The sequence below is a fragment of the Leptidea sinapis genome, chromosome 40 (assembly GCF_905404315.1).
Source record: "Leptidea sinapis chromosome 40, ilLepSina1.1, whole genome shotgun sequence".
Lineage (NCBI taxonomy): Eukaryota > Metazoa > Arthropoda > Insecta > Lepidoptera > Pieridae > Leptidea > Leptidea sinapis.
Window position 1 is genome coordinate 3,348,091 of NC_066304.1, and position 27,256 is coordinate 3,375,346.

Here is a 27,256-nt window from a genome sequence, read left to right on the forward strand (position 1 = left end):
ATTTATTAAGGAAACAAACAGATACATCACTATAGTACAAATAAAGTTAAATAAATATACAAATTACAATATTGGATATATCCTAGAATAGTTTCACTGAGAACACTTTCAAAATATATGTAAGACGACTTCGAATCTGTCTGAGATAATTATTTTAGTTTTTCAGACATTTTATATTAAAGCCCTGTTTCATTGTCATAGAAAAGAGTTGTGGAACTTTTTGCTGTAACCAAAGTAATCCATCAAAGTGCGATACAGTTTGCTATATGTCAGGATTACTTATACATTCACCGAGTTAATCTGGAAAATTCCGCTTACGTCGTACGTTTTTTGATGTATTGTGTGCTGTTATATACTTTTTGGTTTATACATTATTTATTGTCGAAATACACAGTTAGTACTATGTATTCGGATATGGCTTATCTGGCTATCAATGAAATGCCTTTAAGTAGTAACTAAAACATTTTTTTAGTGACTCAGAAGTGGTTTGCATTACTAGCAAATATTTGGTGGTGAATATTACATATAAATATATCTTTTAATATAACATTTATATCTCGTAATATGTTAGAAACTTTTTTCGCAATAGTAACTTGTTTTCATATAGAACCAAACTGTTGAATGATGCTTGAGGAGTGTTTCCAGTTTGATGGAAAATAGGTAGGCTTCTGTGATTAGCCCATTAGCTTTACATTTACTTTCTTAAATCCTAAAATATATTCGTGATTGTGCGTGTGATGTGATGTGATTCCACTGACAAAGAAACAATGTCAAAACATTCCAAACAAATAAATATTAATTCAAAATAGGATATGAAATCATTTATAGAAAGTCGGAGTCAGTCACGTATTTAGAAATGAATCTCACAGACCAGAGACGAGCGGGCCCAAGAAACTCAGTGGGCTTCTTCTTTTTCAACTTCATGCTAATAAAATTAAAAATATTAAAAAAATCGGAAATATCTATTGGTTTCACCCCGTTTTTCGAAAATTGGGTTTTCATCAGATCTCGACGTTTTAAGGTCCTGGGAAACTTCCCTGACTATTCCCGCGTTGGTGTCCGTACGTCCAGTCGATTCCAAAAACGAATCTTTTAACATTAAAAAATCACGACGATCGCCACCAAGACAGTCATAATCAGTTGATTCGTTCGTGAGTTGTAAGCACAAATTAGTTATCTAATATCGACCGAATTGTACTACATCATAACTAAATCCATTATTTTGAAACAAACGTAGGCAGTAAATTCCACAACCACACACCGTCTATTTTCGTTCGATCAACAGACTGATTACTGATTTGCCTTAATTAATATAAATTACAAATTCAAACTTGGAAGTTTATAAGAGGCGCTGTAATTTCATTAGTTCCGTACGAACAGGCCTAATGCAAAGCGGAAACGCTCCTCCCTTGAGATAAACTCAATTAATTCACAAGTCTCCGTCGATGAAAGCCTTTCAATTTTTAACACATTTACACAGCGATCGGAAGGGCTCTATATACTCGATTTTTCCGATTCAATTATGACTCGGAAATTTCGAAAGCTTTTATAACTAATTTGACTCCGGTTGAATCTTTTTAGTAGTTAGTTACAAAGGGAATGCTATCAAAAATATGCTGTTTAATTTTTGTTTTTTATTGTTATAGGTTTTTCATATTCTAATAATAGTGGACTGTCACGGACGAGTAAAAAAAGAAGAACTCCGCGCCGTGATATTAGCAAGTGAAGCACCTTTACGCTAGTGTGTGTACGGTTACGGGGGATACCATATACACAATTTTTTCTCCCTAGAATAATCATTTATGGCCACAATTACTTTTTTAGTATCGTTTTTACACTTTTTCACAACGCACAACGGCATTTTTAAAATATTTTATTGCGACACAAACTGATCTGTCGGACGATGGCAAATCTCATAATGGCGGCCGATCGGCTTGTATTAGTGTAAGTGTGTGCGTGGGGCTATGTATTTACTCGTTTACCGGCTTGTTTTGGTGCTTCACTATTATGTAAGATGACACGGAGTCCTTCTATTTTTACTCGTACGTATGGACTGTATGCTATATAACGAACGTAGGTATTACTGGTCCAGTGATTTCCTTCAAACTAAAATCACTTTGTATGTGACTGACAGAACAGCACAACTCATATGCCTGTACTGAATTGCTGGCACGAAGAGTTGCTGCCACTACGTGTTCGAGCAGCACTTGAAGTTATTAGTTACTTTATTGTCCAAACACTAAATCGGCCGGTAGAATGAAAGGGATTTTCGATTTTCACACTCGACGGCGAGTGCGGTGTAATTAATTATGTATTGTGAGCAAGTGTGTATGCTTGTATTTATGTGTGTATGTATGTTATTAAGTGTATAAGTGAGTACATTTGTATGTATGCATGTATGTGTGTTTGTATGTTTCTGATTGTCTTTGTGGTGTATGTCAGTCGATCCGTCTGTCTGTGTGTGCCTGTGAGTGGAGTGGTTTGAATTTAAAAAACTCCAAGTGCGAGTCGGAATCGCCCATTAAGGGTTTTTTTTGTAGTTCCTTGTCACGATTTATGACGTATTGAAAAAACTGCTAACTAGATCTCGTCTCGGACACACACATTCTACCACTTTGAAAGTGTCTCTCGCGCAAACTATTCAGTTGAGAAAAAAATGATATCAGAAACCTCAATATCATTTTTAAAGACCTATACATACATATGGGTTTGATGAAAAAATAATTTTTGAGTTTTAGTTCTAGGTATGGGGAACCCCCAAAATTAACTGTTTTTTTTTTCTATTTTTGTATGAAAATCTTAATGCAATTCACATAATACAATACTTACCACGTTTCAACAGTATAGTTCTTATAGTTTCGGAAAAAAGTGGCTGTGACATACGGACAAACAAACAGACAGACGGACATGACGAATCTATAAGCGCGGAACCCTTTTTTGCCATTTGGCTACGGTACCCTAAAAATGAAATGATGCACGAACTACGGTACTATGAGACTATCTCTTAAATAATTATAACATTAATTTATTTATTCTGGTCAACTTTATATTGAAATTCAAACGTAATGGAAGTTGTACTTAGCGGTTTTTCAAGAAGTTTCAAAAACAGGACTGATTCTCAATTTGGCTGTATTTTTTTATATTTACTGTATACTTTGTGCTTTTCCAATGTGGCGGTTAATATGAAAGGCATAAAGGCATAAAAGGCATTTATTTTCTCAAAATTGATTCCTTTAGAATTCTTTTTGATGTCATTTCTTATACTACTAGATACTACTACCGCTTCGGAAACTAATGGCGCTCTAAGAGAGAAGAAGCGGCGCAAGAAACTCTCCCAGCATTCTTTTTTTTGCGCTCTTTTCAATAAAAATATACAATATTGTACAGTCATTTCTATCGCTATAAAATAATCACAATCTAGTCCCAGGCTGTCCGATCATTCAGCAGTGGAGTAATAGGATTTACGACAGAGCCATTTTTTTATAAAACATTTAAATTTATTTATAGATAATGCCTGAACAGTGGCTGGGACTTTATTGTAGAAGTGTATACATTTACCCTTAAAGCTATTATGAATCTTATGAAGCCTACTAGAATTAGTTACAAGCAATCCCTTATAGTGTTATAATAATGAAAATCACTATTAAGAGCAAAAAGGTGACGATTTTTGTGAACATATATAAAATTTTCATAAATGTACTGACAATGACCAGTCATAATATTCATTTCTTTAAATGAAAAGAAATGAAAACTAATGACCTTCATTTTTCCTTGACCTACATGATTAAAATGATTTTGATTTGATTTGATATTCTCATTTAGGTATATAACGATAGCATTAACACTGTTATATAACGCAAGCCAAATAAGTCCGTAAATGCGATATAAATATTTAAACACAATATAATATAAACAGTTATAAAAGATCGCATGATATTACTATGTCTGAAAAAACAGAGTTAATTTGCAATTCTATTCTAGCTACCTGTGTATAGTAATCCGTTATACATTGCGGCTTTAAGCTAGGCTTAATATAGCTACGTTGAAATGCGCATGGCAAGGTATAACTTGTTGGCTCCACGAGTTACCAAACTCGGCAGTGCGATGCGGTATCGCAGCCGCCCGACGCGTGTACGCTTTCCCGCGACAATTTTCACGCCGGCCGGCGAGAGCGAGCGATTCGAAATTCGAATTCCTAATTTATTTTTTTAAACGCATTCGAATATAAATTGCCAGTAATAATATCTGTCATATTTGAGTGATATTTCTTTAATTCTTCTTTTAATAATTGATACAGTTTTTGATTATTATTGTTATGTAAAATTAAATTTGAATTTTAAAGACTACACTTAAAGTAAACGTATGCTATTATGGACGATTATTGATAGACATTTATGGTGTTTTATAGAACTTTGGTACGGTTAAAAAAAATTGAAAATGGATACAACATGAAACTTGAGTTTTTGCCGGTTGAAGTGTAAAAATGAACTGGAAAGTGAAATTGAAAACGTTTGAACTGTGAATTCGTTAGCAATGGCGTCAAAAAGACTGTTATCATTGGTCTGGGCAATTTTGCTTGCGTTGCCCCTGGCAACGGGCCATCTCAACGTACTTATCAGCCAGGCCGAAGTTATGAAACTTTTAGGTAAGAAATTAATTCTGCAAAGCTAATTCAAAAGTTTTCAAGTAACTCTCGAGATAATTGTACTCGACTACAATTGGAGTTTATCTTTAAATATAATAAAATATATTTTGACAAGACGCACTTATCACGTATAAATATAATTATTTTTTAACTTCTGGTATTTGTTTTGAAAGTATTTTTAATATAAAAACATGTTGTTATTCTTTCTTTTATATACTTTTTAATTGATTCAATATTAGCAGATACAAAATACAATAATATTATGGAAATATTAACAGATTCCTTTACTATAGCATTTTTTTTAATTTATATCCATACTACTACTCCTATAAAATAAGCCTAATATAGGTAGGTAGGTATTTTGAACCGAAACCATTGCCAAAAGATGACGCTTAGTTTTTTATGAAAAGAAAGGGCGAGACGAGTAGGAAGTTCTGCTGATGTTAATTGATACGCCTATTACAATGCAGAGCCGTTCAGGATTCTTGAAAAACACAAAAATTCTGAGTTGAGAGAGCTCGTTACCTTGAGACAAGATGTTAAGTCTCATTTGCCCAGTAGTTTCACTAGCTACGGCGCGGCGCCCTTGAGACCGAAACACAATAATGCTTACACATTACTGCTTCACGAAAGAAAATTGCGCCGTCGTGGTATTCATAATGTAGCCGGCATCCTGTGCAAAGAAGCCTCCCACTGGTGAAGACATCTAATAAAAACTTAAGTTAAATCACTGACATTATAAGCTTGGCTTACGTTATGCATTCCGTATTACTAATGTCTGTTCGTCGGAGTGGTCATGTCGTTCTTTGTATGTGTGCAATTTTTCATTATAATTGGGCTTACTGTGCTCGAGTTTGCTGAACATAAACATTCTCTTTTATATACAATTTTCCATCTGAATCTAAATAACATTACAATAAATCATTAATAGTAAATAAAGCCAGTTAAACAATAATTCTACGTCAATGAAATGAACTACTTAATGTTTTAAGGTATCGTAATCTGTTACATCGGCAAGGCCATGCAATTCACTATTCTGTTTATTATATCTGCTAACCAACTTAAAGAAAGGAGGAGGTCAATTCGATGCAGTCATCAAAACCAACTTCACGATTTGGTTGAACCACGGACTAGTAAAAAAATAAGGACTCCGTGTCACCTTACATAACAGTGTAGCACCAAAACAAGCCGATTAACGTGTAAATACATAGCCCCATGCACTTACGCTACTACAGGCCGATAGGCGGCCATTATGAGAATTGTCATCGTCTGTCACAGATCAGTTTGCGTCTCAATTAAGTATTTTAAAAATGCCGTCGTGGGTTGTGAAACAGTGTTAAGACGGTGCTATATAAGTATTTGTGGTTATATATGATTATTTAAGGGAGAAAAAATTGTGTAACAAGTATCCCCTGTAACCGCACACACACTAGCATAATGGTGCTTCACTTGCTAATATCACGGTGCGGAGTGTTTCTTTTTTTACTCGTCCGAGGGTTGAACTATAGATTTGCTGGAGGTCTTGGTCCGCACGATAACTGCTGGCTAACAATACGAGTGTAAGTTGTTCGAGGAGGTTGTTGATTATAGGTTTTATCTTTCTTGTTTTCAATATAGTTAATATATTTGACTCGTTCTACGCACTTCGTGTAGTTTGCCGGATGGTTTTCTTGACAAATACAACACTGTTCATCGATGCGTCCCATCACTTTACACTTAGACCATTGAAATGTTACAATTTAAGGACCGAATACTGCATTTTTTAGAGGTCGCAATTTTATTTTTGGGACATAGGTGAGCTAAGCTTAAATCCAAGTTTGTGGGGTTGCAGCTTTTTTCCCCGGCCGCCATCTTGGAAAAAGGAGTGCAAATACCTTTTTTGCGATATATTGGAAACTATGCGTCATACAAAAAAATCGTAAAGGCATAATTTGTAGCAAACTTTATTACCTATAAATATGTACATTATAACTTTTTGAATTAAAGAAGTTAAAAGCAAAAAAGTGAGAAAACGGCGTTTGCACCCCTTTTTTCCAAGATAGCAGCCGGGGGACAAGAACTACAACCCCACAAACTTCAGGTTAAGCTTTTATTGACACTCCACATACGTCCCAAAAATTAAATTGTGATCTCTAAAAAATGCAAAGCTCATGTAACATTTCAATGGACTAACTTTGTCTAATAACTTGTTTTATATGTTCACTTAGCCGAGCAACTACCAACCAATTTTGTAAACGATCACTGTGTCAAGTGTTTAGGAAGGAACTTTTCATAAGAAAACACAGTCAATATGATATGAGTTCGATGAAGTCTTCCTTAATACTGACACGATAGTGGGTAAGGGATTGGAAATAATACTCCGCTTATAGGAACGAGTCTTTATTTGCGTTCACTTTTTCTTAACTTGCACTTCGCTGGTCTGCCGCTGTTCCTCTTGTGGGCAGCGGTACCTTCAACGCGTCACCCCGCACCGAACACTAAGTCTCTTCTATCTTCTTCTTCTTGGAACACCACTTTTCACTACTTCTTCTTTTCTTCTTCTTCTTTACACTTTCGAGTCAGAACTAGAACTATATATATATACCCCCGGATCCGTTCTATTTCCAAAATGATTCTCCCATTCCATCTATAAATTTAAATTGTACTAGAAAATTCTTTTAACTATTTTTATCCTACTTACACATTTTCCATCCTTTTTTTTCTGTTCGATTTGATCCTGAACTTACTAGAAATTTCCTTTAACTTTACAAAACCCAAAAGATTCCATACACTGGTAGGTGTATCGAACCCGGGTCTACAGCATCTAAAGTAAACACTTTTCCGCTGAGGTACGAGTATTGCTGACGGAGCTGTTGAAATTAACAATGTCTTGAAGTTTGACAACTCTCGTCATATACTTCGAAGCGTTGCTACGGAACAATACCATACTAGCTTAGATTGTGTACTGTTTAAAATCTTTTGTATAAGTACCTTTTTTGAAGTGAGATCTTGCCCTTATGAAGATTTAGGCTGCAGTTTCAAATTTTGGTCTAGATTTTAGTTTCTTCATTATTTATTATTTTTATCTGTATTTTACTCAGTGTAAACAGATAAGGAACGGACAGGAACTAAATATCATACAGCGTTTCTTTCCATAGTGCAGTACCTTCTTTGGACACGTATCAAGACGAGGTAGCCAGTCCATAGTTCGCCTTATCTACCATGTAAAGTGGGAGGCATTAGACAGCGCGGAAGGTCATATGCGATGTACTGCTCAGATCAAATCTGCCGTGAGCGGCTCCGTGCTTAAGTGCACTCGAAAGACCTCTAACAAACACTGATGGCGAAAAATCTGAAATGTTTCATAAAAAGTGATGAAACTGAAACTGTATAAATATAAATTATCCTATATTGGATGCATCGAATTTATTGTTTGTGTAAGGATGCTTCGTGAACATGATGGTCGTGATTACTATCACAATTAGTAATCACATCAATTAGTTGCCTCGTTTTATATTTTTGCAGTATTTAAAGTATTTTTTTCTGGTTTTGTCTATCTAGATCTCGTCTAAATTTAAGTGAAAATTTATAGTTATAGTAGTTTTATAGTCACAGAAGAAGAAAAAAATCAAAATTGTATATTTCTTTGAGTTAATAAGTGAATCTTATTTTCTAATAAGATGTGAATGTAATCAAATCGTTTTACGAATGAATTTAGAATACTGTCACAGCCAACTCGTTATTATGAACGTTTCGAAGAAATAGCGGCAAACTGCTAGTCTCTATTTTCAGCAACGCATGCATACTAAAACAAGTTAACCGACGTTTCGTATGCAGGTGTAAAATGATAACTCTTCTTTTTTAAAAGCTGCTTAGTAAATACATCGGAATTATGAAACTCCTCTATCCATTGTAATTATTATGACGGGTACTCACGATATTTATTTTATTGATTTGATGCCGATATTTGCCTGTCCAAAAAAAAGGTTATCACGGTTCTATCAATACAACCTTAAAAATAGTGGCACGGTAGTTGTCATAATAATTATCCGAAACCTAATTTGACCCTCGTAAGATAGGTTTCGCTAACCTACAGCCAAATATATTTTGTTTAGCAATGCTCTGAACAAAATACTTGATCATATTCTAAGATCGAACATGAAAGAAAAGTTTTTTTTTAAATCTTCTAATGTATAAAATTCTCATGTCTTAACCGATTTGTATGAAATTTTATGTAGGTAGGTCTGAGAATTGGCCAACATCAATTTTCCATACCCGTAAATTAAACTACCTACCTACCTACCCTAAATATTAGTTCTTAATTTTTTTTTTATTTTTATTTTATTATAATTTAAATTTTATCCCATCAACACCTATTTTGTATCGCGATTTTTATATTATTCTATTCCATTCACAGATCCGCAATAGGGGTGCAAGATCGAATACAATAATTGTAGTACGATAAATTTTATGTACGATATATTTGGTAGTCTGAGAATAGTTCGCCATCTTATACCGGAAAAAAACTTACATTTTTTTTAATTACTTTAATCTTCTATTTCTTTATATGGCAATACAACGTTTGCTGGGTCAGCAAGTTATTTTATAATAAGCTAAAGTAAAAGAAATAAATTCAAAGTTACATGAATTTTAACTCTTGGGAGTGTTCTCTCAAAGACTCGTTTGCTCTCCTCTTCTAATAAAGACAAATGAGCATGCGAATCATCCGATGGTAAGTAATAACCACTATTCAGGTTCTGAAGCAACACATGAGGAGTCACAGGAGCCTTTCCAGCCTTTTACGTAAGTGTACACGCTTTTATTGAAAGTCATGTTGTAACTAAACGGGAAACACCGCAAAAGCTAGCTAGCAGTTAGCACATTCCAGAATTTGATTGTACGTGATGGTTGTATGAACATCCTTGGAAACAACATCGTGGAGGACTTTTCGTGCGTATGGCATGAAACAGAAAATACGAAGCAAAAAATCTATTATTTTGGTTCTTGTCTCTGACACTATCAAAACATTGATAGGACCTGTCGCCTTACTATTGACGTCATCCCCCGTTTCAGAAGATCAAAAAATGTAATTATCTACCCCTGATCTACCCCCAACCATTTATATTTGTTGTACAAATTCGACGTATTTCGTACGCAATTGGATTTGTTTCCAATGTTCCACGATAACGTCACGTTGGACAACGTTTTATTGAACGCATTGCTTATTGATATACATAATTTATAAGTATTATATTTTATACAAAAATTGTTTACTTCAGATATTTTATTATGAAAAGACACATAACATGACGAAATAAATACATACAATTCATAACGAACAATAATATAATTAAAAGAATAAGCAATTTTTTTTAAATTTTCGATAAAAATCAAAAGAGGTTAACATATTATATGAATAAATAGCCTTACATGCTACAACTACTACTAGAGTAGGTTGGATGAGGGCGGCGCAGTACCGATCTTTGGGGGAGGCCTTTGTCCAACAGTCTGTGTCTTTCGGCTGAAATGATGAAAAAAATGATGATGAATCTAACTACGAACGAACTACTAGCAATATTTGACTTACAAATTTTAATTAATGTAATCTGTGCTTATTGGTCGAATAACTAAATAAAAAATTAAAAAAAAATATCACTAAAAATATTAAGTAAAGCTTATCAATAACAGCTTCTTAAGTCATACATTATTATAAATCACCTCTCATTAATTTTCATTCATACCAAAAAATTCGTATCGTATCAAACATTGGAAACAGTTAGCGCACTAGTGCTATATTACTAGAGGGAGCATTCGTATTGGGATCTTATTAGAGATAAAAGAAACTTATGCGCTATGCATACATAACACAAGAGACTCATAAACCATGTCCTGAGACAAATGCATGAACATAAAAATAACGGTTTGTGCATGATGGTATGACGTCGTTATGATATTTCATAGTCTACTCTCGTAGCTGGAATTCTTTGCGGGATTGCAAAGCTGAACAACATAATTAAATGGATTAATGGCGTTTTTTTATTATTCTTTTTTAATGTTGTGTTAAGACGCATCAATTTGTTTTTATTAATAATTTTCTTAAGCACGTTTAAGGTTAAATATTGCTATGATAAACTTATTCGATTACTGTTGTATTCATTAAGAAAAAATCAATACGAACCAGTTTTTTATTAAAGTGAAAACTTGTTTAGGCACTGACGCGCTGAGGACTTTATTTAGCCGGTATAGAATGAGACTAACTAGTCACGCTCGGCTACAGGCTACATCATTTAGGTACAGTTGGTTTGAGTAGACTAAAAGAGACTCGAAAGAAGATTGCTCCCGTACCTTATTTTGTAGTGTAGCAATATGTGTTATGCCGCCAAGCTAATTGAGTAACGTTAAGTAACCGCGGTACCGACGCTGGGTTGATTGACGACCTGTATACCTACTTTGCTAGAGGTCCCGGGTTTGAATCCCGGTAGTTGCAAGCATTTAGATGATGAATATGGATGTTTGTTTCCGAGTCATGGATGTTTAAAGGTATTTATGTTGTGTGTATTAAGTGTTATTATAGTAAGTTTACTATAATAATCCTTTTTTGTCATGTATTATATTATGTATTATATATATATTTCTACATCACTAAAAAGAAAACGACTTACTTACTAATGAAGTAAGCTACGTATTTGACCTATCGTAATATTCTTAGATTAAGGATTGGTCTTCGCTGCGCTTGAACTAGGTAACGCGAGCGTAGTAGCAATGTGCGGCAACTTTTACTACGCCCTAGTGGGCGTACTCGAGCCAGTCTCGAACAATGTGTGACGTTGACGTGCCCCATGTTCTGTTAAACTGAGGTAGCCTATGTCCTTTTCCAGGCTCTTGTCCATCTATGTACTAAATTGCATCAAAATCGATTCAGTGGTTTGGGCGTGAAAGCGCAACAAACAAACTTACATTAACACTGTAGTACTCTAAAATAACTCAAATCATACCGTTTTACGATTGAGCTCGTCAATGTATCAAAAACAGATTGAGACTTGGTTAATAAAATATATAAAAGCCCGCACAAATACGGAATAAGTAACCCGATACAACTTCATTTATTTACCAAATATAAATCATTCAAACGACAAATGACAGTGGTACGTGTCAAAAATAATAGACTAAGCGGCAGATGTCGCTCGGGGGGATTAATGGGAGTTCAAACATCAATTTGGAGCGAGTCTTATCAGGAGCAAGCAGGGTAGGGTGCAAGATGCCGCGCGCTGCATACAGTGAGATAATTGTCCTTTTTGTATTGCAACGCCATATTGAAGGATATTGCTAACCAACCTCTTTATTGAGTGAGAGTTCAATTAAATTCTTTAATCATTTGTTCCGTTACAACCAATGACGTTCTATACATATAGAACAAATTACGTCTTAAAAGGCATAAAAGGCATAAAAGGCATAAAAGGCATTTATTTTCTCAAAATTGATTCCTTTAGAATTCTTTTTGATGTCACTTCTTATACTACTACCGCTTCGGAAACAATGGCGCTCTGAGAGAGAAGAAGCGGCGCAAGAAACTCTCCCAGCATTCTTTTTTTTACGCTCTTTTCAATAAAAATATACAATATTGTACAGTCATTTCTATCGCTTAAAAAATAATCACAATCTAGTCCCAGGCTGGCCGATCATTTAGATATTCAGCAGTGGAGTAATAGGATTTACGACAGAGCCATTTTTTTATAAAACATTTAAATTTATTTATAGATAATGCCAGAACAGTGGCTGGGACTTTATTGTAGAAGTGCATACATTTACCCTTTAAGCTATTATGTATCTTATAATTATAAAAACAAAGCCGAAATATGGAAAATTACACCATAATAAGGTTCGACTGCTGTATCTAAGCTGTAAGAGACATTTCTTGAGAATGAGTGACGCTGATCATGGCCACATAATATATAGGAAATGCCTATGACTAATGAGCATTGCGTGAGTGTCTCACTGTCTCAAATTTTCATTATTTCTATTGTTTTTATTGTTTTTTCGAGTTTTGTCTCCTTTGCTATTTAATTCAGTCATGTTATTATATGTTAAATTGTTTTCGAATTTAATTGGATATTTTTAGAATTATAATTATTTAATATTAAAATATCTTAATTTTAGAATAAGTGAACTCGCTATTACTCACATAAACACTTAAGTTTCATGAGGATCGCTTAAATTGTTTAGTAGTTTATTTCTTGTATATTTTGAACAATAAATAAAAAAAATCTATCTCTACCTTAGATCATTAATATGTCTTTAGACATATCTATTACTACCCATGTATACGTATATTCAAATAATAACCGTTTGTGAGGTTTATAATCAGGTGTTATCTTATATACAGACTCTAGAATTTTGATGAAAATAAAAAAGAATTCTTTGTAAGAATTAGTTGTAATTTTCCGATATGACCCACTTGTTGCCACAACCACACGCTGCGTGAACTAAACACATTAGGACCCCGCGGTGAAAGCCTTATTGAGGGCAATATCAATAAAACTATGATCGCCACGCGTGAGAGGTTACATTTATATATTGATGTGTGTTTTATATTTGACTTTACTGGATGGAAGCTTAGATTATGGATTGGTCTCCGCTGCGGTCCAACTAGATACAGCACTACCTAAGAACAATAGCTTTTTTATTACGGCAACTATTAGATGCTTGTGTGCGTGGCACCTTGACACTCAATTTTGTAACATACGGTTCATGTTATTTAATAATAAATAATTAAAAGTTTGACAGAACATGACGTTGTGTCACGTCACACGTTCGCCACGAGACCACACGAGGAAGGCTCGAGTACGCCTACGGGCGTAGTATTAGTTGCCGCACTTTACGAGTTTGCCTGCGCTATCTAGTTGGAGCGCAACAGAGAACAATTATTTATATAAGGATGGAAGATTCTATTCAGTTCCAGCTTCGCACGACACGCCACAGGTTAGGATATCATCCCCACCATCTGGATGTGTGGCAGTCCTCCACAGTGCGGTTTTCAAGGAGTTTTCTTCCACGTACTACAAAGCTGTGGAATAAGCTTCCATGTGCAGTGTATCCGGGACGCTTCGACATGGGTATCTTCAAAAAAAGCGCGTACACCTTCCTTAAAGGCCGGCAACGCTCTTGTGATTCCTCTGGTGTTGCAAGAGAATGTGGGCGGCGGTGATCACTTAACACCAGGTACTCTCTTTTGTCCTCCTATTCCATAAAAAAAAAGTTTTAGTGCACCAATACAAATAACAAAAGAGATATCGTGATCGTATGCAAATGTGAAAGTGACCCCTAACAGATGTTTTTTATTGTTCTTAATGTTTTCGGTTTTCGAATACTTATGTTTCTTTTTATGAAAATAAGGTACGAGACGAGCAGGATGTTCAGCTGATGGTAATTGATACGCCCTGCCCATTTCAATGCAGTGCCGCTCGGGATTATTGAAAAACCCAAAAATTCTGAGCAGCACTACAACTGCGCTCGTCATTTTGAGACATAAGTTGTCAAGTCTCATTTGCCATATTTCTGCCACGAAACAGTTATGTGTGAGCATTACTGTATTTCGGTCTGAATGACGCCGTAGCTAGTGAAATTACTGTACAAATGAGACTTAACATCTTATGTCTCAAGGTGACGAGCGCAGTTGTAGTGCCCATCAGAATTTTTAGGAATCCTGAGCGGCACTGCATTACAAGGCGTTACAAGTACCATCAGCTGAAAGTCCAGCTCGTCTTCTCCCTTATTGTCATTAAAAAAAAATTAAGATTAGTAAAAGGTAACAAGGTGTCTATATTCCATATTAAAGTTATCCACGTTAAAGTAATGTGATAGCAACGGCAGGGCAAAGTCCATACAAATTGGTTTAACGACGGTTAATTAATCCCTTCCCGTGATTAGTGGTGTCTCGTGTTTTGACGCCTTCTGATCTATATCTACCGTCATAATCAACGATTTATGACTTTGTTAAAACGTTGGCGTCCCTAAATTTGAAACTTGATATTTTTGTATCGGCTAATGTGTTAAAAGAATAACAGGGTTTTGTATAGATTTAAAATATGTATTAGCGTTAGTTATCAACGTTAGTTTTTTATATCTAGTGGCCATATTTGATTTTTAAATTGAAAAATAAAATTTATAGTTTATTACTTATAACTAATTACTATGTTATATAAAGAGTTGTGAATTAATATATGAATTTATTATAATAATATTAACTACACATAAGAAAAAGGTAGTTTCAATTATAAATCAGGAAATACTCTTAAAAATACCAAGAAAATGATAAAACAGTTAACAATAGCATAGAATGCATAAAAGGAATTTATTTTCTCAAAATTGATTGCTTTAGAATTTTTTTTGATGTCATTTCTAATATACTAGATACTACTACAGCTTCGGAAACAAATGGCGCTCTGAGAGAGAAGAAGCGGCGCAAGAAATTCTCCCAGCATTCATTTTCTGCGCTCTTTTTAATAAAATTATACAATATTATACTGTCATTGCTTTTGCTATAAAATAATCATAATCTAGTCCCAGGCTGTCCGATCACTTATATATCCAGCTGTGGAGTAAGAGGATTTACGACAGAGCCATTTTTTTATAAAACATTTGAATTTATTTATAGAGAATACCTGAACAGTGGCTGGGATTTTATTATAAAAGTGTATACATTTACCCTTAAAGCAATGTCTCTTTCAAAAAAACTTAGTTAAGTGTATTAGAATAAATTACGTAAGAGTAAATGATTCAATATTAGTATCAGCATCTCTTAAACTATTTGTAAAAGCTTTACAAAAACTTAAATTTTAATAAAGTAATTCAGTGTCTTGTTTTAATGTTTCTGGAATGTTCTGGTGATTACAATCTTACAATCAAACATTACAATCTTAAAGCAATCGCAGTTGATTGCGATATTTACTTTTTAGTTATGAATAAATCAGATAATTAATAAATAATAGATATCTATTTATTTTCTCCTCACAAAGATCTTAAAGCTAAAACAGTACAGTGGTGTTACATTTTTTAACACCTAGTATTTTGTGAGGAGCTGGTGTCTGAAGTAGGTTGACCATGTATTATAGATCACCTCACCCCCAGATATAAGGATCACAATGATTAAAATAGTATACATCTGTACTAGTAGCTAGAAGAGCATTAAACAGATAATTATCATCAATATAACAGCGTTCGATACAGGTAACAAATCTCTTATGAATAGATTCAATAACATCAAATAGATGGTGTATCAACATCAAAAACAAGTGGAGTTTATATTATAAAGGGACAAGGTTTTTTAATATATAAGGATATTTACTCAAGTAAAACACCTTATAAATAAACGAGCTGACCCGGCAAACGTTGTTTTGCCATATAAATTATTATTAGTGTTCGACCGTTTTTTCTCAAACTTATTTTTTAAAGCCCACAACCACGACCACAAAAAAGTATTTTAATTTTTCGGGTTGATATATAATATAGATAAGACACAAAAATGTGGTTTCTATTGGCATTAGAACTCAGACCCAGAACACAACATATTTTCGCCATCGTCATAACTATTCAAATATTTGTCCAAATAACGTAGTGTAAAAGACAAAAATCATCTATTTCTTCTTCTTCTTCTTATCGAGTCGACGGTCACCTCAAATACGGGCAGCCCAAAAAGCCGCAACCATGATAGCTCGGTCGGTAGCCTCGTGTAGCTCCTCGTTCGTACATGTTGTGGGGCACGCAGGGCACCCAGTCATGTGCACAACGGTCTGTCTTTGGTTAGCAATCCTACCTACTGAGCTAGAGGTTCCGGGTTCGAATCTCAGTAGGTGCAAGCATTTATATGATGAATATAGATGTTTGTTTCCATTTCATGGCTGTTTATATGTATTTATGTATGTTTAAGTAAGTATATTGTATTAAATATATCGTTGTCTTGTAACCCATAACACAGGCTATATATGTTTAACTTGGGGCAAGATAATTTGTGTAAAGGTGTGTCAATATTATATTATTATTATTATTGTGTCCTCTCTCATAGGAAAGTTTTGATATAGCTGCGAATATATCTGCAATGCAGTACAGACGTATATATATATGACGTTCATCTATGGAGTATTAAGACCATGTATTCTAATGATGCATTATCATGCGTCATAATTTAATCATAATAACTCATACAGACACAATTCACGCACACATTAATCAGCCGAATAGCCGATAATATCTCCCCGTGGAGCTTCGTTAGCGAAATGACTTCATGATATATACGCGAGGTTTATCATTTTTGGTTCAATTTACCTTTGCTCTTGCCACTGGGAGCCGTTCAGTTCGACGTTTCGAGTTATTACTGTAATTATTTGCTTTTTTGCTTTTAATGGGATTCGGATGTTGCTCTTAAGAGCTGGTAATGTAATAATATTCTAGTTTGTAACGAATTTCTTTGATAACTGTGTATATATTACAAGTACTGACCAGACAAACGTTGTTATTTTGCCATATTTCTTTTCTCCTTCGCACAGGATGCCGGCTAGATTATGGGTACCACAACGGCGACAATTACTGCGGTGAAGCAGTAATGTATAAGTATTACTGTGTTTAGGTCAGAAGGGCGCCGTAGCTAGTGAAATTACTGGACAAATGAGACAACATCCTATGTCTCAAGGTGACGATCGCAATTGTAGAGCCACTCAGAATTTATGGGTTCTTCAAGAATACTGGACGGGATTGCATTGAATTGTAATGGGCAGGGCGTATCAATTACCATCAGCTGAACTTCCTGCTCGTCTCGTACCTTAATGTTATAAAAAAATATTAAATTTAAATATCTCACGCCTGCTCATTGCATGAATAAGTCATATTATGTAATGGAATGTCATTGATAGGTATTGACATATAAATACTACTTACGGCCGTTCCCAATATTCAGTCTATCTCTTACTTAAGATAAAAATCGTAACTATCGTTGACTTTTCTGTCCCAACCAACTTATCGACGGTTACCTTATCCGTACACACTGACTGTCAAAACGACAATTTGTATGGAAATTGCGTCCCAATTTAAATCGATAAGAATGACTTATCAGGTATATTGGGACAGCTTCAGATTATTGACAGCTAATTACTGAAAGTAGATGATAGTAATTTATCTCTATCTGTAGATAGTATATTGGGAACAGCCGTTAGTCAAAAAATATAAGTTCCGGATAAGTATCCAATCGTAATTTGAGTTTATTTGAACCAAACTGAAAATTATGACAAAAATGAAGAATAATAAGCTAATATTATACAACTCAGCCTAAGGAGCAAATGCGAAGCAAGGCTGACTGTTTCCGAACTGTCAGTCAAAAATGGCTACATAAACAATAGATTCGCTTTCTGTTTACAAAAGGCATTTATTTTCTCAAAATTGATACCCTTAGAATTCTTTTTGATGTCATTTCTAATATACTAGAAACAACTACCGCTTCGGAAACAAATGGCGCTCTGAGAGAGAAGAAGCGGCGCAAGAAACTCTCCCAGCATTGATTTTGTGCGATCTTTTCAATAAAAATATACAATATTGTACAGTCATTTTCATCGCTATAAAATAATCATAATCTAGTCCCAGGCTGTCCGATCACTAAGATATTCATCTGTGGAGTAGTAGGATTTACGACAGAGCCATTTTTTATAAAACATTTAAATTTATTTATAGATAATGCCTGAACAGTGGCTGGGACCTTATTATAGAAGTGTATACATTTACCCTTAAAGCTATTATGTATCTTATGAAGCCTACTAGAATTAGTTACAAGCAATCCCTTATTTCTAGTGTTATATATATCTTGTAGTATCTCTATTCTTCTCTCCCACAAGCTTTATTTGTATAAACGCAGTATTAATTCATTTTACAATAGCCATAACATGTGTATAAAATTGTATAACAAATTGCCTGGGGACTTGGAAATACCTAAAATATAGCCTGTGGTTGGTGGTGGTTGCAAGACAACGATATATCTATATAAAAATGAATTGCTGTTCGTTAGTCTTTTTTTTTTATGGAATAGGAGGACAAACGAGCGTACGGGTCACCTGTTGTTAAGTGATCACCGCCGCCCACAAACTCTAATACACGACAACGGCAGGACCGATTTGGCTAATTTTGGTCTTGAATAATTTGTGGAAGTCCAGGGAAGGTTTAAAGGTTGTGAAAAAATATGAAAATGGAGTGAAATAAAATAAATAATTTTGTTTTTCCTTTGATGTGTCCCCCGTTATTCAAAAATCAAATTAAAAGAATAATTTAAAATGAATAACTGATTAGAATTTTTAAATCTTTCTAACTTTCTCAGGAGGTAAAAAATAAACTTAATTTTAGCTAACTATAGTTGGTAGATTAACTACAGTTGTTAACTATCTATCAGATTATTTTTATGTAGATTGATAAATCTTAAGTTTTGTCATAAATTTAATTTCTGAACACAACCATAATATTTGATAACCAACTAGGTATATGTTGATTTATATATCGTAAATATATAATTAACAAATTAATAAAAAACTATATTTTATTTATTATATACAGAAGAACGTCTGTCGGGTCAGCTAGTATTTAATAAAATATACTTACTTAAACACATATAAACATACACAAATACATATAAACATCCATGACTCAGAAACAAACATCCATATTCATCATATAAAAGCTTGCACCTACCCGGATTCGAACCCGGGACCTCTAGCTTAGTAGGTAGGATCGCAAACCACTGGCTATACAGTAGTATAGTAGTAGTAGAATATGTAATACCTAAGTGTTAAGTTTTCGCAAGCTTTTAATATAAGGTGTGTACTCTACACATTGTAATATTTAAGATCTGGACATACCCTATTCCAAAGCAAAAAAAATAAGTTCATTTATATGGATAATATAATGAATAGAAATTAGCTTCAAAAATGAAAGTGTACAAAAAAAAGTATTTAATGAGTAGTTACTAACCCTAGAATAAGATTTCACTGACATTATGTTGGCCACATATAGCCAGAAATAAATTATATTATTATTATTTCATTTACTAAATTTATCATAAAGTATTAAAATTAACAATTTATTCCACGTAGGAATACTTAAGATATGCATTTAAGAACTTATCTAAGTTACTTAAAATGCATTTCTCAAGTTCAAATGTTTACTAGTACACCTTTTAGCGTTCAGAGTGCACTCGTGCGTTTATACTTCAACTAAGTGCACGGTCGTGATAGAAAAACATTGTTTACTTTGACTTAATTAAAAAGTGGAAAGGTAGTTTAAAACTGAGGAAATTTATGGCAGAATCTTAAACAGGCTATTAAAAGTAATAAAGTATTTTTATATATTCATTTAAATGACCAAGATTAATCAAAATACTTTCAAAATAAGTCAGGGCGTGAGTTGAATTAGTTCTATGCACATATAAGGACATATTATCATTCGCAGTCTGATAGCGGAATGGCAAAAGTGTGCTTAAAGACAATGTATGCTCATTTTTCTCCTTAGTTAATCAGAACTGAATTGAATAAATGTTTTACATTGCTGCTTATCCACCAAGATTATTTTCAGCAACTGGAGTAAATGTGGCAATGTATAGACATAGCAATCGAAGCATATTATCGTGTAATTTGTGGCATGTTCCATATTTCGGCTTTATTTTTATATGTCTACTAGCTGACCCGACAGACGTTGTTCTGTACATAATAAATAAAATACTGTTTTTTATGAATTTGTCATTAATATTTTGTAACATCAAGAATTATTTCGTAAAATATGCTCCCTGTTGTTATAATGAAATTGTTTTACAGCAGAACAGTCAAACCGTGTGCCAATAAATTCTCTCATAGAAAATATTATCAAATCAAATCAAACCAAAATATTTTATTGCAAGTCACATTTTACAGTAGGATGGTTGGTACATTAATGGGCAGACAATATGTGACGCCCTGCAAGGGCACAGCAACGTTATACATAAAATAAATAAGTCTTATACATTTTTTACATTTTTATACTATATTGTAACTAATTCTCACACTTGCAATTAAAAAATTCGGGTAAATCGTAGAAGCATTTTGAAACTAAAAAATTTTTAAGATGTCTTTTAAATAGAGAAGGCTTCTCTTTATTTTTAATTTCGTTTGGGATGTGATTATAAATTTTTATTGCCATGTGATGAGGGCTCGATGACACTAATGACATACTTGTTTGGGGAATTTTTAATTTGTTTAAATTTCTATTATTTCGCTTGTTATTTGGTAGTGTTGAGTATAAGTCCGAATGTTTTTTAACAAATTTACATGCTTCTACGATGTAAATTGAAGTAAGAGTTAAAATTTTGTGTTTAATAAAATATGGTCTACATGAATCCATCTGATGAATATTTTCTAAAATTCTGATACATTTTTTCTGTTGAATAAATATATCTTTTATTTCACTACAGTTTCCCCATATTAATATTCCATATGATAATCTAGAATGTGCATATGCATAATAAGCAGCAAGGGCAGATTTGAAATCTGTTACGCGTTTTAGTTGGTAAAGAGCATAAGTAAAAGATGACATTTTGCTTTTTAATTTCTGTAGATATGGCTTCCATGTCAAGTGTGAGTCTAAATCAATTCCCAGTAGTGTATTATGTCCATACAAAACAAATATTAGAAATAAAAATAATCATGGGTCCCAACTCTACACAAAAACTATCATATCTCTTAAGTTGGCCTTTAGCTTCAGTTTACTGCACTCCATGATGTAATCCTCATTAAAATCCGTTCCTTAGTTTAAGAGTTCACAGGAAACAAACATCAGGACAATGGATTTATATATTAATTTTATTAAGATGCCAAACCATTAAACTAACTTTAATATTATATATTTTTTCTATAGTGATGTTAAAATCCACTGACAAAATCACGCACTAAGAATTAAGTTTTTAAAAAAATATGAGAAAAAATTTGTTGTTTGTGTGAAAAAGTGTGGTAGCCATCAAAAGAATAATCAAGTGACAAATACTTTTTTTTTTCTTATTATTCATCTTGATGATCCTGATCTCAGAATCAAAGACCAAAGTTATTTCACTGTTTTGCGACCCGTGCTTGATACGTGCAAATTTTCAATCTAGTCGTACATCTTGAAAATTGATCAAAATTAATTCGAAATATTTATTATCTTATAATATTAACAGATGATAGACGATTTATATCAAATTGTAAATGATTATTCCAATAATGAGAAATACTAATAAATCAAATCAATTGTTTTCATTGAAAATACTCATTTATTTTAAAATATAACTGTTTTTCAACTTTTTGACGATAGAAAGGTCTGTGTAAAATAAAATAAAACTACAAAACAAGTAATTTGCAGTAATTATTAAAAATTGTTTTCCTAGCTTCCATATAAATTTACTAAAATTACTGTAACTATAATAATCACTCTTTTGCTACACATAAAATAATATACACTCGAGCGCGCATTTAAGTCGCTCGGCAAACAAGTGGCATCCAATATTTAGAGATCCCAATAATTATAATTTGAATATTATTTAGTTTATTAGCGGCAAATTCTCTATTTTTCCATATTATTATTTCCCATTTATGTGCTATCGACAATATTCAGATATTTTATGCTTTTTACGACATAACTTTATGACCACATTCTTACCTGTGTCGTAATAAATTCGGAGGTTTCATTTTATATGTATAGATTTTTCAGTGAACTGTGAATAAATGATATTATGCCTGCTATGTTGTCATTTATATTGTTAACTTAAATTCACAATCAAATTACTAATTTTGTACATAAAAAAGTCGGTTGGTAAGTTACTTGTATAATAAAGTTATATTTATTCATTGTTTTGGATCATTTTAAACATTTAATTCTGCCTACTACTCGGCTGAGACGATTTAGTAAGTCTTTAATTGTGGGCGACGTATATTCTTCTACAGCAAGATCCCAAAAAATGTTCAAAACAAATGTATTACGAAATTCGAAAGAACTGTTAAATGAACTCTATGTGGTAAAGATTAATATCACGTTAATGACTTTCTTATTAATACCACAGATTGGAATGGAGCTATTTTTTTAGTAGGGGATTTAGATGCACTTAAATCCTAGGATGTATTGTGCCCCCTGTTTGGGCTAACGCGGCTACCCTCGACTTCTCATGTCTAAAAAAAACAATGAGCTGTGGAAAAATCAAGGCTACTGACTTGGAAATGTGTCGGGATTTAAATTGTATTCTCTAGACCTATTCCTTTTGAGAATCGTAGGATCCTCAGAGGGTCCAGGCATGGCACGTCCTCTGCTTTGAGTGAAGGTGTTTTTAGACATCCCAGCCTGATTCTGGCGATGGCCTCGCACTCCAGAAGGCTGGATAGGAGCTACCACCGTCAGGCTATTTCAAATTATTATAATTTGATGGTATTGAAATTTATTTAAAAAAAAACATAGAACTCAGATCAGAGCTTTCACATCCGAATGGGTAGTTTTTGACTTTCAAATAGTGATCCAAGTTTGAATAATAGATATATTTTGAGTTTGAATAACATTTCCCCTTTTCCGATCACTTAGATATTCAGCTGTGGAGTAATAGGATTTACGACAGAGCCATTTTTTTTTATAAAAATTTAAATTTATTTATAGATAATTCCTGAACAGTGACTGGGACTTAATTTTAGAAGCGTATACATTTACCCTGAAAGCTATTATGTATCTTATGAAGCCTACTAGAATTAGTTCTAGTGTTATAATAATGAAAATCACTATTAAGAGCAAAAAGGTGATGATTTTTGTGAACGTATATAAAATTTTCATAAATGTACTGACAATGAACAGTCATAATATTTATATCTTTAAATTTTTCTTTGAGAGTCTGTCTATAACCAAGCTGATATATAGCACGAACAGCTCTCTTTTGCAGAGCATACACTATATCAATGTCAGCAGCATGACCCCACAGTAAAATACCGTACGTCATGATGCTGTGAAAATAACTGAAGTACACTAATCTAGCGGTCGCAACATTCGTGTACTTTCTAATTTTTCTAACGGCATTGTATTTCAATATAAAAAAAGATAATTCTATCAATCTCAAGACTGTAACAGATGGTCCTCAAATATATTTTACCCTCGAATGACGCCATTATTATGCTGAAAACGGATACAGATATTAAGAGCGACCTTTGTGATGAAATTAACCGGAAATATACAATATTTCCGAAAATCCGGAAGAACGGCTCTTCTTATCCATCAATATTTGGTTAGATTCTTGTCTGTTTGTTGTGGATTCAATTTTATGTTTAGTTAGGATTGTATTAACAAACTAAATATTGATATTATTAACTTATAACATAGCAGATTTATAATGTATTAATCTGTCGCAAAGGAAATTTTCGTCAACAGTGAGTGACATGAACTGTGTTTATTATAAGGCAAGTAAAAATTATAAATAGAATTTTAGAGTTAATTTTATATCTTCACTTGAGTGTGTGAGAGTTGTGGCATATTTCTTTTATTTCCCAGTCTGCAATTTTTTATCACAATTAATCTCTGGAACATATACACACATATATACTAGCTGACCCAGCAAACTTTGTATTGCCGATATTAAAATCGCAATACAAAAGTAACTGTTGATCGTAGATGGGTGAAAATTTGAAGTTGTGCGTATTTTTTAATGCTGACTCATAATCAAACAAATTAAAAAAAAATGTCAAAAAATTTAAAAAACAAATTAGCGTGGACCACCCTTAACATATAGGGGGATGAAAAATAGATGTTGTCCGATTCTCAGATCTACCTCTGCACTCAAAATTTATGAGAATCGGTCAAGCCGTTTCGAAGGAGATTAACTACAAACACCGCGACATGAGAACTTTATATATTAGATATAATAGAATAATAGGTAGAAACCTTAGATCATTCATACGTCTAGATAGAACATGTGGCACGTCAACGTCACACATTGTTCGAGATTGGCTCCAGCACACCCACTTAAGCGTAGTATTAGTTGACGCACTTTGCAACTACGCCTGCGTTATCTATCTCAAGCGCAGCGGAGACCAATCCTTAGTATAATACCGTCACATTCTATTTCAGTTTGATAGTCAAAGAAAGCATCTGATATAAAGAAACTTTAACTTTAAATATACTTTCTGCAACTGGCGGTTACAAAGTTGCAAAAATCCCTAGAACGTAAAAATAAATCTTCTTTTTAAATTTTGCTTATATTTAGATTTAAGTCACATATATTTCAATATTTACTTTGGTCGCTGTATCGGATTGAATTTGTTTCTCATAAATATTCAAATGCAATGTGCAAATCTAGCGCGACCCAACTGTGTATTTAGTGCATCTAACCCATCTAGGCTAGATAGACTATCTGTAGATACAAGGATGTGTACAATACATATAAAATACAATATATGAAATAAAAAAATGCCGTATGACATTTATATAGCAAACTAGCTGACCCAGCAAACGTTGTATTGCCGATATTAATATATAATATACAAAAGTAACTGTTGATCGTAGATGGGTGAAAATTTTAAGTTGTATGTATTTTTTAATTCTAACCACCATTCTCAAACCTACCCAATATGCACTCAAAATTACACGAGTATCGGTCAAGCCGTTTCGGAGGAGTTCAATGTTTAACACCATGATACGAGAATTTTATATATTAGATATTCCATAAAAGACAAATTTCGTTCTGAATTAAGCTTTAATTGATAACTTATCTTACCGTTGTCATGTCTAAAAATTTGCATTGTTTTTAACTGACTTCAAAAAAGAAAGAGGTTCTCATTCGACTCTATTTTTTATGTTTGTTACCTCAGAACATCTAATAATTATTATTATCTTTGGAGTCGGTGTCATCCAAGGTAGGTTTGTAGCTACATTAATAGTTATAGAGTCGCAAAGATAGATATATTTTATAAAGATTTACAAGATGTCTTAGAAACTTCACATAAGAATATTGTTTTAATGGGAGACTTTAATGGACAAATTGGACAGAGACATTTAGGAGAGCAATATACAGTAGGAGAACACGGGATGGGTAAACGCTCTAAAAATGGAGAAAGACTCGTTACATTCTGCATGCAAAACAAATTAAGCATCTTAAATAGTTTTTATAAAAAGAAGGAGAATAAAAAGTGGACATGGCATTCTCCTGATGGAAGCTACAGAAATGAGATTGATTTTATAATTACAAATAACGTCAAAGTTTTTAAAAATATCTCAGTTATTAATAAATTAAACTTTAATACAGACCACAGAATGGTTAGAGGTGCTATATCTTGCACATATATAAGAAAGAAAAGAAGATACCAGAAAGAAGCAACAAGCTTAAATTGCACGGGTAACGCCAATAACCTTCTTAAAAATTTAAATAATCTATTAGCTCAAGGCATTAATACAGAAGATAAATATGATCATTTGGTAAAATTAATTAAAACTGAAACTTTTAAAACAAATAAAGAAAAGAAGACAGTAATTTCGGATAAAACAAAAGAATTGTTGGATGAAAGGAAAACCTTATTAGTAAACAAGAAAGACAATAAGAAAAAAATAACTGAGTTGAGCGAAAAGATTAATGAGAGGATACGAAAAGATAGAAAGGTGAGAAGAGAAACAACCTTAACAAAATATATTGAAAAGAATGGTGGAGTAAAGAAGGCTTTCAAAGAACTGAACAATAAAAAGGATTGGATGTCAAGTTTAAAAAAAATGAACGGAAATCTTACTAACAAGAGACCAGATATCCTGAGAATCGCTACGGATTACTACCGGAAACTTTATAGCAGCAACCAAAATGCAAAACGTGATCGTTGCTTCGAAGACTTTACAATCACAGAACCAGTGCCTAGCATTCTTCAGAAAGAAGTAACAAATGCTATTAAAAGCCAGAAATTAGAAAAAGCTCCAGGGCCAGATCAAATAACTAATAAGCTCCTTAAAACCATATCACCAATTATTACACCACACCTGACACATATTTTTAACAATATAATGGAAACTGAAATGATACCGGCCGATTGGACGAAATCTACAATAATTTTGTTGCACAAAAAAGGAGACAAAGAAAATATTGGGAACTACCGTCCTATAAGCCTTATGTCCAATATTTACAAAATTTTCTCGAAACTACTATTAAATCGTATCTCACCCATTTTAGAAGAAAATCAACCTAAAGAACAAGCAGGCTTCCGGAGTAATTTTTCAACTGCAGATCATATACACGTATTAAGACAGGTTTTACAAAAATATAATGAGTACAACAAAATATATTTCATAGGATTTATCGACTTTAATAAAGCATTTGATTCTCTGGAACATGATTACATTTGGGATGCACTGCGAAAACAAGGAGTAAACAACAAGTACATTCGTCTTCTCCAAAATGTATACCTGAACAGTACTGCACAAGTCAAACTGGAGACAGCCGGAGAAGAGTTCCGCATCGAGAGGGGTGTCCGTCAAGGCGATCCTATTTCTCCTAAGCTCTTCACAGCAGTCCTAGAGATGATTTTCAGGAACCTAGAGTGGGAATGTTTTGGCCTAAATATAAACGGCGAAAAATTGAACCATTTACGATTCGCA

General features: G+C 33.4%; 1 protein-coding gene across 1 annotated transcript in view; it reads left to right on the plus strand.

Annotated features, from left to right (window-relative positions):
• The first annotated feature begins 4,407 nt into the window (after positions 1–4,407).
• LOC126976453 (tyrosine-protein kinase Dnt) overlaps positions 4,408–27,256 on the plus strand; it is an 88,698-nt gene continuing 65,849 nt past the window's right edge. Inside the window, exon 1 of the mRNA XM_050824770.1 lies at positions 4,408–4,645. Within this exon, the coding sequence (XP_050680727.1) occupies positions 4,534–4,645 (112 nt within the window). The 5' untranslated portion in view covers positions 4,408–4,533. The remainder of the gene's footprint in view (positions 4,646–27,256) is intronic.